The sequence below is a fragment of the Salmo salar genome, chromosome ssa10 (assembly GCF_905237065.1).
Source record: "Salmo salar chromosome ssa10, Ssal_v3.1, whole genome shotgun sequence".
Taxonomy (NCBI): domain Eukaryota; kingdom Metazoa; phylum Chordata; class Actinopteri; order Salmoniformes; family Salmonidae; genus Salmo; species Salmo salar.
In genome coordinates this window covers 118545240-118561285 of record NC_059451.1, presented here as the reverse complement: position 1 = coordinate 118561285, position 16046 = coordinate 118545240, and the positions used below count along the sequence as shown (strand labels likewise).

Sequence of the window (16046 nt, the reverse complement as noted above, 5' to 3'; positions counted from 1 at the left end):
ACCAAAGTCAAGGTTATTAAATGAACCTCCTTCGATAGGATAGGAAAGATAAATTGTTATGTGGTCTGTGATTTCTCATAAGTTCCTGCGCTTTGCTTTTCTAAATGTTCTGAGGCATACAATAAACTCTACAAGCACCCCCCCAAACACACACACACACACACACACACACACACACACACACACACACACACACACACACACACACACACACACACATAGACGTGTACACACACATACACACACACACACAGACACACACACACAGACACACACACACAGACACACACACACATGCACACACACATACACACACAGACACACACACACGCACACACACACAGAGACACACACACAGACACACACAGACATGCACACACTCCCGCACCCCATCTCTCTCTCAGCTGCAGTTTACCCCAGCAGGCTGGCAGCTCTCCCTCTCTCTCAGCAAGATGACAAATTAGCATTGGTCGGGAGCCCAAACTATCAGCACCACAGTGCCATGATAAACACTGCAGCCATTATTTTCATTTTCAAGTAATCTACCTACCTAGTTCCAGTAATCTACCTACTTCCAGTAATCTACCTACATCCAGTAATCTACCTTCTTCCAGTAATCTACCTTCTTCCAGTAATCTACCTACCTACTTCCAGTAATCTACCTACTCTGTCTACCTACATCTAGTAATCTACCTACTTCCAGTAATCGACCTACTTCCAGTAATCTACCTACTTCTAGTAATCTACCTACTTCCAGTAATCTACCTACTTCCAGTAATCTACCTACAGCCAGTAATCTACCTACATCCAATTATCTACCTACTTCCAGTAATCTGCCTACTTCTAGTAATCTACCTACTTCCCGTAATCTACCTACTCTGTCTACCTACTTCCAGTAATCTACCTACTTCCAGTAATCTAGCTACTCCGTCTAGCTATTTCCAGTAATCTATCTACTCTGTCTACCTACTTCTAGTAATCTACCTACATCCAGTAATCTACCTACTTCCAGTAATCTACCTACTTCTAGTAATCTACCTACTTCCAGTAATCTACCCACATCCAGTAATCTACCTTCTTCCAGTAATCTACCTTCTTCCAGTAATCTACCTTCTTCCAGTAATCTAGCTACTCCATCTAGCTACTTCCAGGAATCCATCTACTCTGTCTACCTACTTTCAGTAATCTACTTACTTCTAGTAATCTACCTACTACGGCTACTTACTTCCTTTAATCTACCTTCTCCGATATCTACCTACATCCAGTAATCTAGCTACTCCGTCTACCTACATCCAGTAATCTAGCTACTCCGTCTACCTACATCCAGTTATCTAGCTACTCCGTCGACCTACTTCCAGTAATCTAGCTACTCCGTCTACCTACATCCAGTAATCTAGCTACTCCGTCTACCTACATCCAGTAATCTAGCTACTCCGTCTACCTACATCCAGTAATCTAGCTACTCCGTCTACCTACATCCAGTAATCTAGCTACTCCGTCTACCTACATCCAGTAATCTAGCTACTCCGTCTACCTACATCCAGTAATCTAGCTACTCCGTCTACCTACATCCAGTAATCTAGCTACTCCATCTACCTACATCCAGTAATCTAGCTACTCCGTCTACCTACATCCAGTAATCTAGCTACTCCGTCTACCTACATCCAGTAATCTAGCTACTCCGTCGACCTACTTCCAGTAATCTAGCTACTCCGTCTACCTACATCCAGTAATCGACCTACTCTGTCTACATACTTCCAGTAATCTACCTACTTCTAGTTATCTACCTACTTCCAGTAATCTACCTTCTCCATCTCCCTACATCCAGTAATCTAGCTACTCCGTCTACCTACATCCAGTAATCTAGCTACTCCGTCTACCTACATCCAGTAATCTAGCTACTCCGTCTACCTACATCCAGTAATCTAGCTACTCCGTCTACCTACATCCAGTAATCTAGCTACTCCGTCTACCTACATCCAGTAATCTACCTACTTCTAGTTATCTACCTACTTCCAGTAATCTACCTTCTCCATCTACCTACATCCAGTAATCTAGCTACTCCGTCTACCTACATCCAGTAATCTAGCTACTCCATCTACCTACATCCAGTAATCTAGCTACTCCGTCTACCTACATCCAGTAATCTAGCTACTCCATCTACCTACATCCAGTAATCTAGCTACTCCGTCTACCTACATCCAGTAATCTAGCTACTCCGTCGACCTACTTCCAGTAATCTAGCTACTCCGTCGACCTACTTCCAGTTATCTAGCTACTCCGTCGACCTACTTCCAGTAATCTAGCTACTCCGTCGACCTACTTCCAGTAACCTAGCTACTCAATCTACATACTTCCAGTAATCTACTTACTCCGTCTACCTTCTTCCAGTAATCAACCTAATACCTACTCTGGCTCCAGATGTGGAGAAGATAACAACAGCCAGTGCAGTGCAGAGTGTGTGTGTGTGTGTGTGTGTGTGCCTGTGTGTGTGTCTAGTGCAGTGGGAGAAAGGTATTCAACTGAATGGAAGTAGGAGGGCCTCCCTATCCAGAACCACATCCAGATTGGTTGCACTGATAAGGAGCGTATAGCTTTAAAGCTTCAAAGTTGGCGTTATTTCTGCTTAAGTTAGTACGTTACTGAATGCTGACGCGATGGAAAATGAAGGAGGAAAAACCTTGATGGTAATACCACAGTTAAGATCCTACAGATTTGAGGGTGAAACACAGAATGCATCAGACAATAGAGACCCTTCTGTTCTTTCCCTGCCTTTCCCCTCATCCATTCTCCATCATTGTTATTAAGTAACTAGTCCCACAGATTTTTTTAGTTTTTTTTTACCTAACACAACTTTTCAGGTTAAAGTGTTACCGGACTTAAAATGTTTAGTTGGCCCAAACTTAATTCCAACTTGAGAAAACTTTAGGCAAAAAGTCAGTCAACATAAAATGATGTTTACATTTACATTTTAGTCATTTAGCAGACGCTCTTATCCAGAGCGACTTACAGTAGTGAATGCATACATTTCATACATTTTTTTTCCTGTGCTGGCTCCCCGTGGGAATCGAACCCACAACCCTGGCGTTGCAAACACCATGCTCTACCAACAAACTGCTGCTCAACTTGTCTCATACAGTACCAGTCAAAAGTTTGGACACACCTACTCATTCAATGTTTTTTCTTTTTTTTTTACTATTTTCTACGTTGTAGAATAATAGTGAAGACATCAAAACTATGAAATAACACAGATTTATTTAACTAGGTAAGTCAGTTAAGAACAAATTCTTATTTACAATGACGGCCTAGGAACAGTGGGTTAACTGCCTTGTTCAGGGGCAGAACGACAAATTTTTACATTGTCAGCTCGGGGATTCAGTCTAGCAACCTTTCGGTTAATGGCCCAACGCTCTAACCACTAGGCTACTTGCCGCTACATATGGAATCATGTAGAAACCAAAAAAGTGTTCAACAAATCAAAATACATTTATATTTGAGATTCTTGAAAGTAGCCACCCTTTGCCTTGATGACAGCTTTGCACACTCTTGGCATTCTCTCAACCAGCTTCATGAGGTAGTCACCTGGAATGCGTTTCAATTCACAAGTGTGCCTTGTTAAAAGTTAATTTGTGGAATTTCTTTCCTTCTTAATGTGTTTGAGCCAATCAGTTGTGTTGTGACAAGGTAGAGGTGGTATACAGAAGATAGCCCTATTTGGTAAAATACCAAGTCCAAATTATGGCAAAAACAGCTCAAATAAGCAAAGAGAAATGACAATCCATCATTACTTCCAGACATGAAGCTCAGTCAATCCGGGAACATTTCAAGAACTTTTAGATTTTTTTTTCAAGTCGCAAAAACCATCAAGCGCTATGATGAAATTGGCTCTCCTGAGGACCGCCACAGGAAAGGAAGACACAGAGTTACCTCTGCTGCAGAGGATAAGTTCATTAGAGTTAAATGCACCTCAGATTTCAGCCCAAATAAATGCTTCACTGAGTTCAAGTAACAGACACATCTCAACATCAACTGTTCAGACTGGACTGCGTGAATCAGGCCTTTATGGTCGAATTCCTGCAAAGAAACCACTGCTAAAGGACACCAAAAGTAAGAAGAAACTTGCTTGGGGCAAAAAACATGAGTAATGGACATTAGACTGGTGGAAATCTGTGCTTTGGTATGATGAGTCCAAATGTGCGATTTTTGGGTCGCCGTGTCTTTGTGAGACAATTAAATGTTTTAAGTTCAGGTAACACTTTGATCGAAAAGTTCAGTAAATTAAGAAGTCTTCGGAACCAGTTACTTAATAATAATTTGATGAAACAACTAGAGTTTTTTATTTACAGTGATACCTCCAATTCCTGTCCTCCTCTTTCCTCCATCTCACCCCCAACTCTTGTAGGTCCTGGGAAACCAAAACAGTTTGGTAATTGAATTGTGTGTGTGTGTGTGTGTGTGTGTGTGTGTGTGTGTGTGTGTGTGTGTGTGTGTGTGTGTGTGTGGTCAGATGATTGTCTAGTCCTGTTTAGCTCACAAGTGGCCAGACCTCAGTGCCGTGTGGTGCAGGTCCAGCAGACAAGGCATCAGTGCGACAAGGCTTTGTGTACAAAGTGTGTGTGTGTGTTTGAGTGTGTGTGTGTGTGAGTGACAGGAGTACAAAATGTGTGTGTGTGTGTGTGTGTGTGTGAGTGACAGGGCAACAGGGCTTTGTGTACAGACGATGTCTACCACCATTAAAGTGAAGTAGGCTTGTTATGGTGTCATAGTGCCTCTGTCCAAACAGACCCAAACAAATTACTGACTGACTAGAAGTAAACAGACCAAAACAAACTTCTGACTGACTGATTAGAACCAAACAAACCCAAACAAACTACTGAATGACTGGCTAGAACCAAACAAACTACTGACTGATTAGAACCAAACAAACTACTGAATGACTGACTGACTGACTAGAACCAAACAAACCCAAACAAACTACTGAATGACTGACTGAATGACTGGCTAGAACCAAACAAACTACTGACTGATTAGAACCAAACAAACTACTGAATGACTGACTGACTGACTAGAACCAAACAGACCCAAACAAACTACTGACTGACTGACTGACTGATTAGAACCAAACAAACCCAAACAAACTACTGAATGACTAGAACCAAACAAACTACTGACTGGCTAGAACCAAACAAACTACTGACTGATTAGAACCAAACAAACTACTGACTGACTGACTGAATGACTGGCTAGAACCAAACAAACTACTGACTGATTAGAACCAAACAAACTACTGACTGACTGACTGACTGACTAGAACCAAACAGACCCAAACAAACTACTGAATGACTGACTGACTGACTAGAACCAAACAGACCCAAACAAACTACTGACTGACTGATTAGAACCAAACAAACTACTGACTGACTAGAACCAAACAGACCCAAACAAACTACTGACTGACTGGCTAGAACCAAACAAACTACTGACTGACTAGAACCAAACAGACCCAAACAAACTACTGACTGACTGGCTAGAACCAAACAAACTACTGACTGACTGGCTAGAACCAAACAAACTACTGACTGACTGGCTAGAACCAAACAAACTACTGACTGACTGGCTAGAACCAAACAAACTACTGACTGACTGGCTAGAACCAAACAAACTACTGACTGACTGGCTAGAACCAAACAAACTACTGACTGACTGGCTAGAACCAAACAAACTACTGACTGACTGGCTAGAACCAAACAAACTACTGACTGACTGACTAGAACCACATTGAGTTATACACAAAGACTAAGGGCTAGATTCATTCTACCTCCCTACCCCTCCCCCTTTAAGGCTATTTATCTTTTTAAAGCAATATTTCCGCATTCACAAGACCACATTCACGGTAAACGCTGCATATGTCGGCTTAATCGAAAATGACCTTTAAATGTCAATCTCGGTATAACGTGGATCTTCCGCAGGTCCGTATTGAATCTAGGCCCAAGGCTGAAAACAAAGCAGAGATTAACCACACGGACTAACAACCCAACAAAGCTTTCTCTCTCAGACAGATCACAAACTGACTGGAGTAAGAAAATACAATACAAACTTTATAGTATTTTTTTTCCTGAACATACATCCAACCACAAGTGAAAGTTACTTTGAGGACACCAGAAACCTCTTAAACGCATCTCTCAGCTGCCTTCTGATGCATTTTAGATGGTTTAAATTAGAATACCTCCCCCCAAATGTTGTAGAACCTGGAGTTGGGGTAGAGGAAATGCCAGCAGTTAATAATGTTGTAGAACCTGGAGTAGGGGTAGAGGAAATGCCAGTAGTTAATAATGTTGTAGAACCTGGAGTAGGGGTAGAGGAAATGCCAGCAGTTAATAATGTTGTAGAACCTGGAGTAGGGGTAGAGGAAATGCCAGCAGTTAATAATGTTGTAGAACCTGGAGTAGGGGTAGAGGAAATGCCAGCAGTTAATAATGTTGTAGAACCTGGAGTAGGGGTAGAGGAAATGTCAGCAGTTAATAATGTTGTAGAACCTGGAGTAGGGGTAGAGGAAATGCCAGCAGTTAATAATGTTGTAGAACCTGGAGTAGGGGTAGAGGAAATGCCAGCAGTTAATAATGTTGTAGAACCTGGAGTAGGGGTAGAGGAAATGCCAGCAGTTAATAATGTTGTAGAACCTGGAGTAGGGGTAGAGGAAATGCCAGCAGTTAATAATGTTGTAGAACCTGGAGTAGGGGTAGAGGAAATGCCAGCAGTTAATAATGTTGTAGAACCTGGAGTTGGGGTAGAGGAAATGCCAGCAGTTAATAATGTTGTAGAACCTGGAGTTGGGGTAGAGGAAATGCCAGCAGTTAATAATGTTGTAGAACCTGGAGTAGGGGTAGAGGAAATGCCAGCAGTTAATAATGTTGTAGAACCTGGAGTTGGGGTAGAGGAAATGCCAGCAGTTAATAATGTTGTAGAACCTGGAGTAGGGGTAGAGGAAATGCCAGCAGTTAATAATGTTGTAGAACCTGGAGTAGGGGTAGAGGAAATGCCAGCAGTTAATAATGTTGTAGAACCTGGAGTAGGGGTAGAGGAAATGCCAGCAGTTAATAATGTTGTAGAACCTGGAGTAGGGGTAGAGGAAATGCCAGCAGTTAATAATGTTGTAGAACCTGGAGTAGGGGTAGAGGAAATGTCAGCAGTTAATAATGTTGTAGAACCTGGAGTAGGGGTAGAGGAAATGCCAGCAGTTAATAATGTTGTAGAACCTGGAGTAGGGGTAGAGGAAATGCCAGCAGTTAATAATGTTGTAGAACCTGGAGTAGGGGTAGAGGAAATGCCAGCAGTTAATAATGTTGTAGAACCTGGAGTAGGGGTAGAGGAAATGCCAGCAGTTAATAATGTTGTAGAACCTGGAGTAGGGGTAGAGGAAATGCCAGCAGTTAATAATGTTGTAGAACCTGGAGTAGGGGTAGAGGAAATGCCAGCAGTTAATAATGTTGTAGAACCTGGAGTTGGGGTAGAGGAAATGCCAGCAGTTAATAATGTTGTAGAACCTGGAGTTGGGGTAGAGGAAATGCCAGCAGTTAATAATGTTGTAGAACCTGGAGTAGGGGTAGAGGAAATGCCAGCAGTTAATAATGTTGTAGAACCTGGAGTTGGGGTAGAGGAAATGCCAGCAGTTAATAATGTTGTAGAACCTGGAGTAGGGGTAGAGGAAATGTCAGCAGTTAATAATGTTGTAGAACCTGGAGTAGGGGTAGAGGAAATGCCAGCAGTTAATAATACTGTAGAACCTGGAGTAGGGGTAGAGGAAATGTCAGCAGTTAATAATGTTGTAGAACCTGGAGTAGGGGTAGAGGAAATGCCAGCAGTTAATAATGTTGTAGAACCTGGAGTAGGGGTAGAGGAAATGTCAGCAGTTAATAATGTTGTAGAACCTGGAGTAGGGGTAGAGGAAATGCCAGCAGTTAATAATGTTGTAGAACCTGGAGTAGGGGTAGAGGAAATGCCAGCAGTTAATAATGTTGTAGAACCTGGAGTAGGGGTAGAGGAAATGCCAGCAGTTAATAATGTTGTAGAACCTGGAGTTGGGGTAGAGGAAATGCCAGCAGTTAATAATGTTGTAGAACCTGGAGTAGGGGTAGAGGAAATGCCAGCAGTTAATAATGTTGTAGAACCTGGAGTAGGGGTAGAGGAAATGTCAGCAGTTAATAATGTTGTAGAACCTGGAGTAGGGGTAGAGGAAATGCCAGCAGTTAATAATGTTGTAGAACCTGGAGTAGGGGTAGAGGAAATGCCAGCAGTTAATAATGTTGTAGAACCTGGAGTTGGGGTAGAGGAAATGCCAGCAGTTAATAATGTTGTAGAACCTGGAGTAGGGGTAGAGGAAATGCCAGCAGTTAATAATGTTGTAGAACCTGGAGTAGGGGTAGAGGAAATGCCAGCAGTTAATAATGTTGTAGAACCTGGAGTAGGGGTAGAGGAAATGCCAGCAGTTAATAATGTTGTAGAACCTGGAGTAGGGGTAGAGGAAATGCCAGCAGTTAATAATGTTGTAGAACCTGGAGTAGGGCTAGAGGAAATGCCAGCAGTTAATAATGTTGTAGAACCTGGAGTAGGGGTAGAGGAAATGCCAGCAGTTAATAATGTTGTAGAACCTGGAGTAGGGGTAGAGGAAATGCCAGCAGTTAATAATGTTGTAGAACCTGGAGTAGGGGTAGAGGAAATGCCAGCAATTAAAGGGGCAATCTGCTGTTGCTACATCTATTTGTGGACTGTTTAGCCTCAAAACATGGTTGAAAACTATAATTTCATATAATGAATCCTCAGTCCTTGCATCCATAGCTCCGTCTATGAATTTGAGATTGGTTACATTTCTCTAGCCCAATCCCTCAGCTTTTTACTGAAATAATGGCGGGGAGTAGACTTTGTTATTGTTTAAAGTGCAGATTGCCCCTTAAAGCATGGTGTTACACAGAGCACAAAGGCTTGTAGTGTGTCTCATTCTGAGAAAATGTTTCTTGTGCACTTTTCAGCCCGGGGGTAGGTACCCACCCTTAGCATAATGACCCTGAGCTAACAACAAAGAGAGTGCTGTTGTGTTTGCAGTTTGCACGGTCAATCCAGTGTGTGTGTGTGTGTGTGTGTGTGTGTGTGTGTGTGTGTGTGTGTGTGTGTGTGTGTGTGTGTGTGTGTGTGTGTGCATGTGTGCATGTATGCGAGTGCAGATGCCTAGCAGGTGTGGAATATAACATGGTTGGCAGGGGAAACAGTTAGTCCGTTATTTTCCAGGGGGGTCAGGCGGTTGGGGGGGACAGGCGGTTGGGGGGACAGGCGGTTGGGGGGACAGGCGGTTGGGGGGACAGGCGGTTGTGGGGACAGGCGGTTGGGGGACAGGCGGTTGGGGGGACAGGCGGTTGGGGGGGACAGGCGGTTGGGGGGACAGGCGATTAGGGGGGACAGGCGGTTGGGGGACAGGCGGTTGGGGGACAGGTGGTTGGGGGGACAGGCGGTTGGGGGGACAGGCGATTAGGGGGGACAGGCGGTTGGGGGGACAGGCGGTTGGGGGGACAGGCGGTTGGGGGGACAGGCGGTTGGGGGGACAGGCGGTTGGGGGGACAGGCGATTAGGGGGACAGGCGGTTGGGGGACAGGTGGTTGGGGGACAGGCGGTTGGGGGGACAGGCGGTTGGGGGACAGGCGGTTGGGGGGGACAGGCGATTAGGGGGGACAGGCGGTTGGGGGACAGGCGGTTGGGGGGACAGGCGGTTGGGGGGACAGGCGATTAGGGGGGACAGGCGGTTGGGGGACAGGCGGTTGGGGGGACAGGCGATTGGGGGGACAGGCGGTTGGGGGGACAGGCGGTTGGGGGGACAGGCGGTTGGGGGGACAGGCGGTTGGGGACAGGCGGTGGGGGACAGGCGGTGGGGGGACAGGCGGTTTGGGGGACAGGCGGTTGGGGGGACAGGCGGTTGGGGGACAGGCGGTTGGGGGACAGGCGGTTGGGGGGACAGGCGGTTGGGGGGGACAGGCGGTTGGGGGGGCAGGCGGTTGGGGGGCGGTTGGGGGGACAGGCGGTTGGGGGGACAGGCGGTTGGGGGGGACAGGCGGTTGGGGGGACAGGCGGTTGGGGGGGACAGGCGGTTGGGGGGACAGGCGGTTGGGGGGGACAGGCGGTTGGGGGGACAGCTGGTTGGGGGGGACAGGCGGTTGGGGGGGGACAGGCGGTTGGGGGGACAGGCGGTTGGGGGGCTAAAAAGGCTTTAAATTGATTTTGTTGCTGTTAATGAAAGTTGAGGAACTGGAGAGTTCAGTTTTCTGCGCAGACAGTGAATAGACCCACACCAATTTAAGACACCATTATCCAATTAATTGGATGTTGCTGTCAACTCAATCTCATCATAAAGTCAAGTCTCATCATAAATCTAGAAACAAAAAGAGATCCCTGTATTAGGAAAACTGTGTGTGTGTGTGTGTGTGTGTGTGTGTGTGTGTGTGTGTGTGTGTGTGTGTGTGTGTGTGTGTGTGTGTGTGTGTGTGTGTGTGTGTGTGTGTGTATGCATTTCCATGTTTCAGCCATTCCTTATTAGTCCAGTTAAAGTCAGTTCATGCTTCAGTGCTTCAGCTTCATGCTTCAGTTCATGCTTCAGTGGTTCAGTGCTTCAGTGGTTCTGATTTATTTTGTTGTTGTTTGTGTTCAGATTTCTCTGTGCGTTCGTGTTAATGGGTTCATTTATAAAGTTCATTAATTAAAAATGTTCCTCCAGCTTCTGTGAATGCTATTTTTAATGTGTAGACAGCCCAGTAGGAAACCATGCTCTTTTTAATGTGTGGACAGCCCAGTAGGAAAACATGCTCTTTTTAATGTGTGGACAGCCCAGTAGGAAACCATGCTCTTTTTAATGTGTAGACAGCCCAGTAGGAAACCATGCTCTTTTTAATGTGTGGACAGCCCAGTAGGAAACCATGCTCTTTTTAATGTGTGGACAGCCATGCTATTTTTAATGTGTAGACAGCCCAGTAGGAAACCATGCTCTTTTTAATGTGTAGACAGCCCAGTAGGAAACCATGCTCTTTTTAATGTGTGGACAGCCCAGTAGGAAACCATGCTCTTTTTAATGTTTAGACAGCCCAGTAGGAAACCATGCTCTTTTTAATGTGTGGACAGCCCAGTAGGAAACCATGCTCTTTTTAATGTGTAGACAGCCCAGTAGGAAACCATGCTCTTTTTAATGTGTGGACAGCCCGGTAGGAAACCATGCTCTTTTTAATGTGTGGACAGCCCAGTAGGAAACCATGCTCTTTTTAATGTGTGGACAGCCCAGTAGGAAACCAGTAATCCAAATCAAATCAAATGTATTTATATAGCCCTTCTTACATCAGCTGATATCTCAAAGTGCTATACAGAAACCCAGCCTAAAACCCCAAACAGAAAGCAATGCAGGTGTAGAAGCACGGTGGCTAGGAAAAACTCCCTAGAAAGGCCAGAACCTAGGAAGAAACCTAGAGATGGTCTGCCCAACTTGTCACGATGTGCGCAACTGGTTGAAGGTAAGTCAGGTGCAGGAGAGCAGAGATGGGTGATAACAGGCACACTTTGTTCATGCCCAAGGCAAACAGCGATAATGCCCAAAGTACACAAACGGTACAATAAACAAAACACACGGGTGCAAACCAGCAAACCAGCCTGATGCGAACCACACACAAACAAACAATTCCACACACAGACATAGGAGGAACAGAGGGTAATATACATTTAGTCAGATGAGGGAATGTGAACTAGGTGTGCAGGAAAACCAAGACAAAACAAATGGAAAATGAAAGGTGGAGCGGCGATGGCTAGAAGACCGGTGACGTCGACTGCCGAACGCCGCCCGAACAAGGAGAGGAACCGACTTCGGAGGAAGTCGTGACACAACTTTCAGCTGGAGCCACAGACAGCAAACACGTTTTTTCAACACTTGTTTTTTAGTGTGTGTGTGTGTGTGGAGGGCGTGGGGGGGAGGGGGGGTTATTCATATTTGCTCCCTCACCGAAGTGATGTTTAATTTCAGTATATTCTGTTTGTTTTGTGGTATGAGTTTGCTTAGAGATTACAGAGAATGTTGGACGGAACAGTCTGCCAAGCAATGTACTGGCAGTACGAGAGAGAGAATGAGAGAGAGAGAGAGAGAGAGAGAGAGAGAGAGCGAGAGAGAGAGCTGAGAAAGATTAACCTGATTTCATGATGTGCATGATGAAACTATTGGTAAGCCATGTTCCTTTGACTCAAATGTTCCTCCTCATGTCTTCTAACTGGCTCCTTGGAACACAATAAAATCTGGGCCGTAGAATAGTGTTGATCAAGTGATGTCACATTGTTATTTGGAATTGATGACTCTAAAACTCGGCACACCTGTATTTGGGTTTCCACCATTTTTCTCTGCAGATCCTCTGAAGCTCTGTCATGTTGGATAGGGAGCGTCGCTGCACAGCTACTTTCAGGTCTCTCCAGAGATGTTTGATCAGGTTCAAGTCAGGACTCTGGCTGGGCCACTCAAGGACATTCAGAGACTTGTCCCGAAGCCACTCCTGCGTTGTCTTGTCTGTGTGCTTAGGGTCGTTGTCCTGTTGGAAGATGAACCTTCACCTAATTCTGAGCTCCTGAGCGCTCTGAAGTAGGTTTTCATCAAGGATCTCTCTGTACTTTGCTCTGTTCATCTTTACCTAGAACCTGACTAGTTTCCCATTCCCTGCCACTGAAGAACATCCCCACAGCATGATGCTGCCCCCACCATGCTTCACCGTAGGGATGGTGCCAGGTTTCCTCCAGATGTGATGCTTGGCATTCAGGCACAATAGTTTAATTTTGTTTTCCTCAGACCAGATAATCTTATTTCTCATGGTCTGAGAGTCTTTAGGTGCCTTTTACTGAGGAGTGGTTTCTGTCTGGTTTTCCCTGACCAAGGCCCTTCTCCCCCAATTGCTCAGTTTGGCCGGGTGAGCAACTCTAGGAAGAGTCTACGTGGTTCCAAACTTCTTCCATGTAAGAATGATGGAGGCCACTGTGTTCTTGGGGACCTTCAATGTTGCAGAAATGTTTGGGTACCCTTCCCCAGATCTGTACCTCGACACAATCCTGTCTCGGAGCTCTACGGACAATTCCTTCAACCTCATGGCTTGGTTTTTGCTCTGATATGCACTGTCAACTGTGGGACCTTATGTAAACAGGTGTGTGCCTTTCCAAATCATGTCCAATCAATTGAATTTACCACAGTTGGACTCCAATCAAGTTATAAAAACATCTCAAGGACGATCAATGGAAACAGGATGCACTTGAGCTCAATTTCGAGTCTCATAGCAAAGGTTCTGAATACTTATGTAAATAAGGAATTTCTGTTTTTTATTTTTAAATAAATTTGCTAAAATTACTAAAAACCTGTTTTCACTTTGCCATTATGGGGTATTGTGTGTAGATTGATGAGGATTTTTATTTTTATTTAATCCATTTTGGAATCAGGCTGTAATGTAACAAAATGTGGAAAAAGTCAAGGGGTCTGAATACTGAATATATAAAGCACTGTATGTCATAGACATACTGTACAGTCACATCAAAATGTTTCTCAGGCCAGTGTTTTAATAAGGCATATAATATCTAAGAGCTAGCACCTTTCATTGATAGATGTACTTGATGAAAAGTTATTCACTTCTGTCTGACCTCTAACTTTCCTTTACCACAGCTGTGGGAGACCGTACATAAAGCTGAGCCATGAGGAGGGATCCATGGACAAAGGGGACAGGATACACCGGACAGGTACAACCGTCCTTTAACTAAGCTTCTCATCTCTGCCAGTGCTACCTTTCCCTTCCACACCACTACCGTTTTCAAACTATTGAGCCAAGCTGTATTGTACTCATGGCCTCTTCTGTCCACTGGTTTTGCCTACCTTCTTCTACCGTTTAGCTTGTCATCTCTTCCAGTGCTACTTTTCCTTCCACATCATTGAGCCAAGCTGTATTGTACTGCGCTGGCCTGGTTATGTGTCCATCACAGGAACTGTGCTAGAGAGGACAATGATTGTATGAAATGGATACTCCTGTCCCAGAGTGGATATTACTTGTGTGTGCCTTGTAGCAATGCTGAATGCTTTGCAGCAGTGCTGAATGCTTTGCAGCAGTGATGAAGGCTTTGCAGCAGTGATGAAGACTTTGCAGCAGTGATGAAGGCTTTGCAGCAGGGTTGAAGGCTTTGTAGCAGTGTTGAATGCTTCGAAGCAATATTGGAATCTTTGCAACAGTGCTGAATGCTTTGTGGGAATCCCGTCTCCATGGTGAGACAATGACCATAGGAGTTAGTTGGGAAGACAACACAAGCAGATCTGATACCAGGCTGATCCTGTCTCACAACAGAGAGGTGTGATTTGTTTTGCAGCAGTGTTGAATGTTTTGAAGGTGTTGTCCCATCTCCATGGTAACGCTTTCTCTGTACCCCAATCAGAGGATCAGGTGGTGGCATCGTCAGACTACGACAGTACCCACGAGGCCAACCACAGCGACAGCAGCGACGTAGCGCCGACAGAGGAGGGGGGCGAAGAAGGGGGCAAAAACACCCCCCAAAACCTCATCATGCTACCTGCAGAGGTGAGAAACAGCAACCATAGAGGTAGCTCTAGTTTTCATTTTCACACTTCTAGGTCTACATCTTTTAGACCAGAGGTATTCAACCCTTACCCTAAGAGGTCCGGATAATTAATTGCAACAACCTTGTGTCCCAGGTGTAAATCAGTCCATGATTATAGGGGAATAATGATCAAATACAGTGGAACTGGCTGTCTAGATTTGGATTTGAGGGTTATTATTGGCTTATTCATCAGGCAGAGGCACAATCACCTCAGAAGCCAAAAGTTCATTTCCACCAACATAACATTCAGTGCACAGATAGGCACAACCAGCCATCTATGTCTGACCCCCTTATGACATGTTTTATGACCTACAGTCGAGAGAGAGAACATTTTCTAAGACATTTAATAACACAATATAAAGGTTCATAAAGACATTATAAAGGCTTATAACATGTCTGTGGCCTCTGTAGGAAAAGCCCCAGCTGGCCCCAGAGCCATTAGTCATGGAGGACTTGGAGCCCCTAATGAGCCAGCTAAACCACTGGAACTTCCCCATCTTCAGCTTGATGGAGAAGACCCAGGGCAAATGTGGCCGCATCCTCAGCCAGGTGAGACCAGCTACTGTACAGCCAGTCAGGTGAGCTGTAACCAGGTGAGGACAGGTACTGTACAGCCTAGTCAGGGGAGCTGTAACCAGGTGAGGACAGGTACTGTACAGCCTAGTCAGGGGAGCTGTGACCAGGTGAGGACAGGTACTGTACAGCCTAGTCAGGGGAGCTGTAACCAGCTGAGACAGGTACTGTACAGCCTAGTCAGGGGAGCTGTAACCAGGTGAGACAGGTACTGTACAGCCTAGTCAGGGGAGCTGTAACCAGGTGAGGACAGGTACTGTACAGCCTAGTCAGGGGAGCTGTAACCAGGTGAGGACAGGTACTGTACAGCCTAGTCAGGGGAGCTGTAACCAGCTGAGACAGGTACTGTACAGCCTAGTCAGGGGAGCTGTAACCAGGTGAGGACAGGTACTGTACAGCCTAGTCAGGGGAGCTGTGACCAGGTGAGGACAGGTACTGTACAGCCTAGTCAGGGGAGCTGTAACCAGGTGAGGACAGGTACTGTACAGCCTAGTCAGGGGAGCTGTAACCAGGTGAGGACAGGTACTGTACAGCCTAGTCAGGGGAGCTGTGACCAGGTGAGGATAGGTACTGTACAGCCTAGTCAGGGGAGCTGTAACCAGCTGAGACAGGTACTGTACAGCCTAGTCAGGGGAGCTGTAACCAGGTCAGGACAGGTACTGTACAGCCTAGTCAGGGGAGCTGTGACCAGGTGAGGACAGGTACTGTACAGCCTAGTCAGGGGAGCTGTAACCAGGTCAGGACAGGTAGTGTACAGCCTAGTCAGGGGAGCTATAACCAGCTGAGACAGGTACTGTACAGCCTAGTCAGGGGAGCTGTAACCA

At 45.4% G+C, this 16046-nt stretch overlaps 1 protein-coding gene across 2 annotated transcripts in view; it reads left to right on the top strand.

Moving 5' to 3' along the window:
• LOC106561697 (cGMP-inhibited 3',5'-cyclic phosphodiesterase A) overlaps positions 1–16046 on the top strand; it is a 222721-nt gene that overhangs the window by 181642 nt on the left and 25033 nt on the right. For both annotated transcript variants that reach the window (XM_014125905.2, XM_045688503.1), the window contains exons 6-8: positions 13709–13782; positions 14467–14609; positions 15061–15198. In XM_014125905.2, the coding sequence (XP_013981380.2) occupies positions 13709–13782; positions 14467–14609; positions 15061–15198 (355 nt within the window). The remainder of the gene's footprint in view (positions 1–13708; positions 13783–14466; positions 14610–15060; positions 15199–16046) is intronic.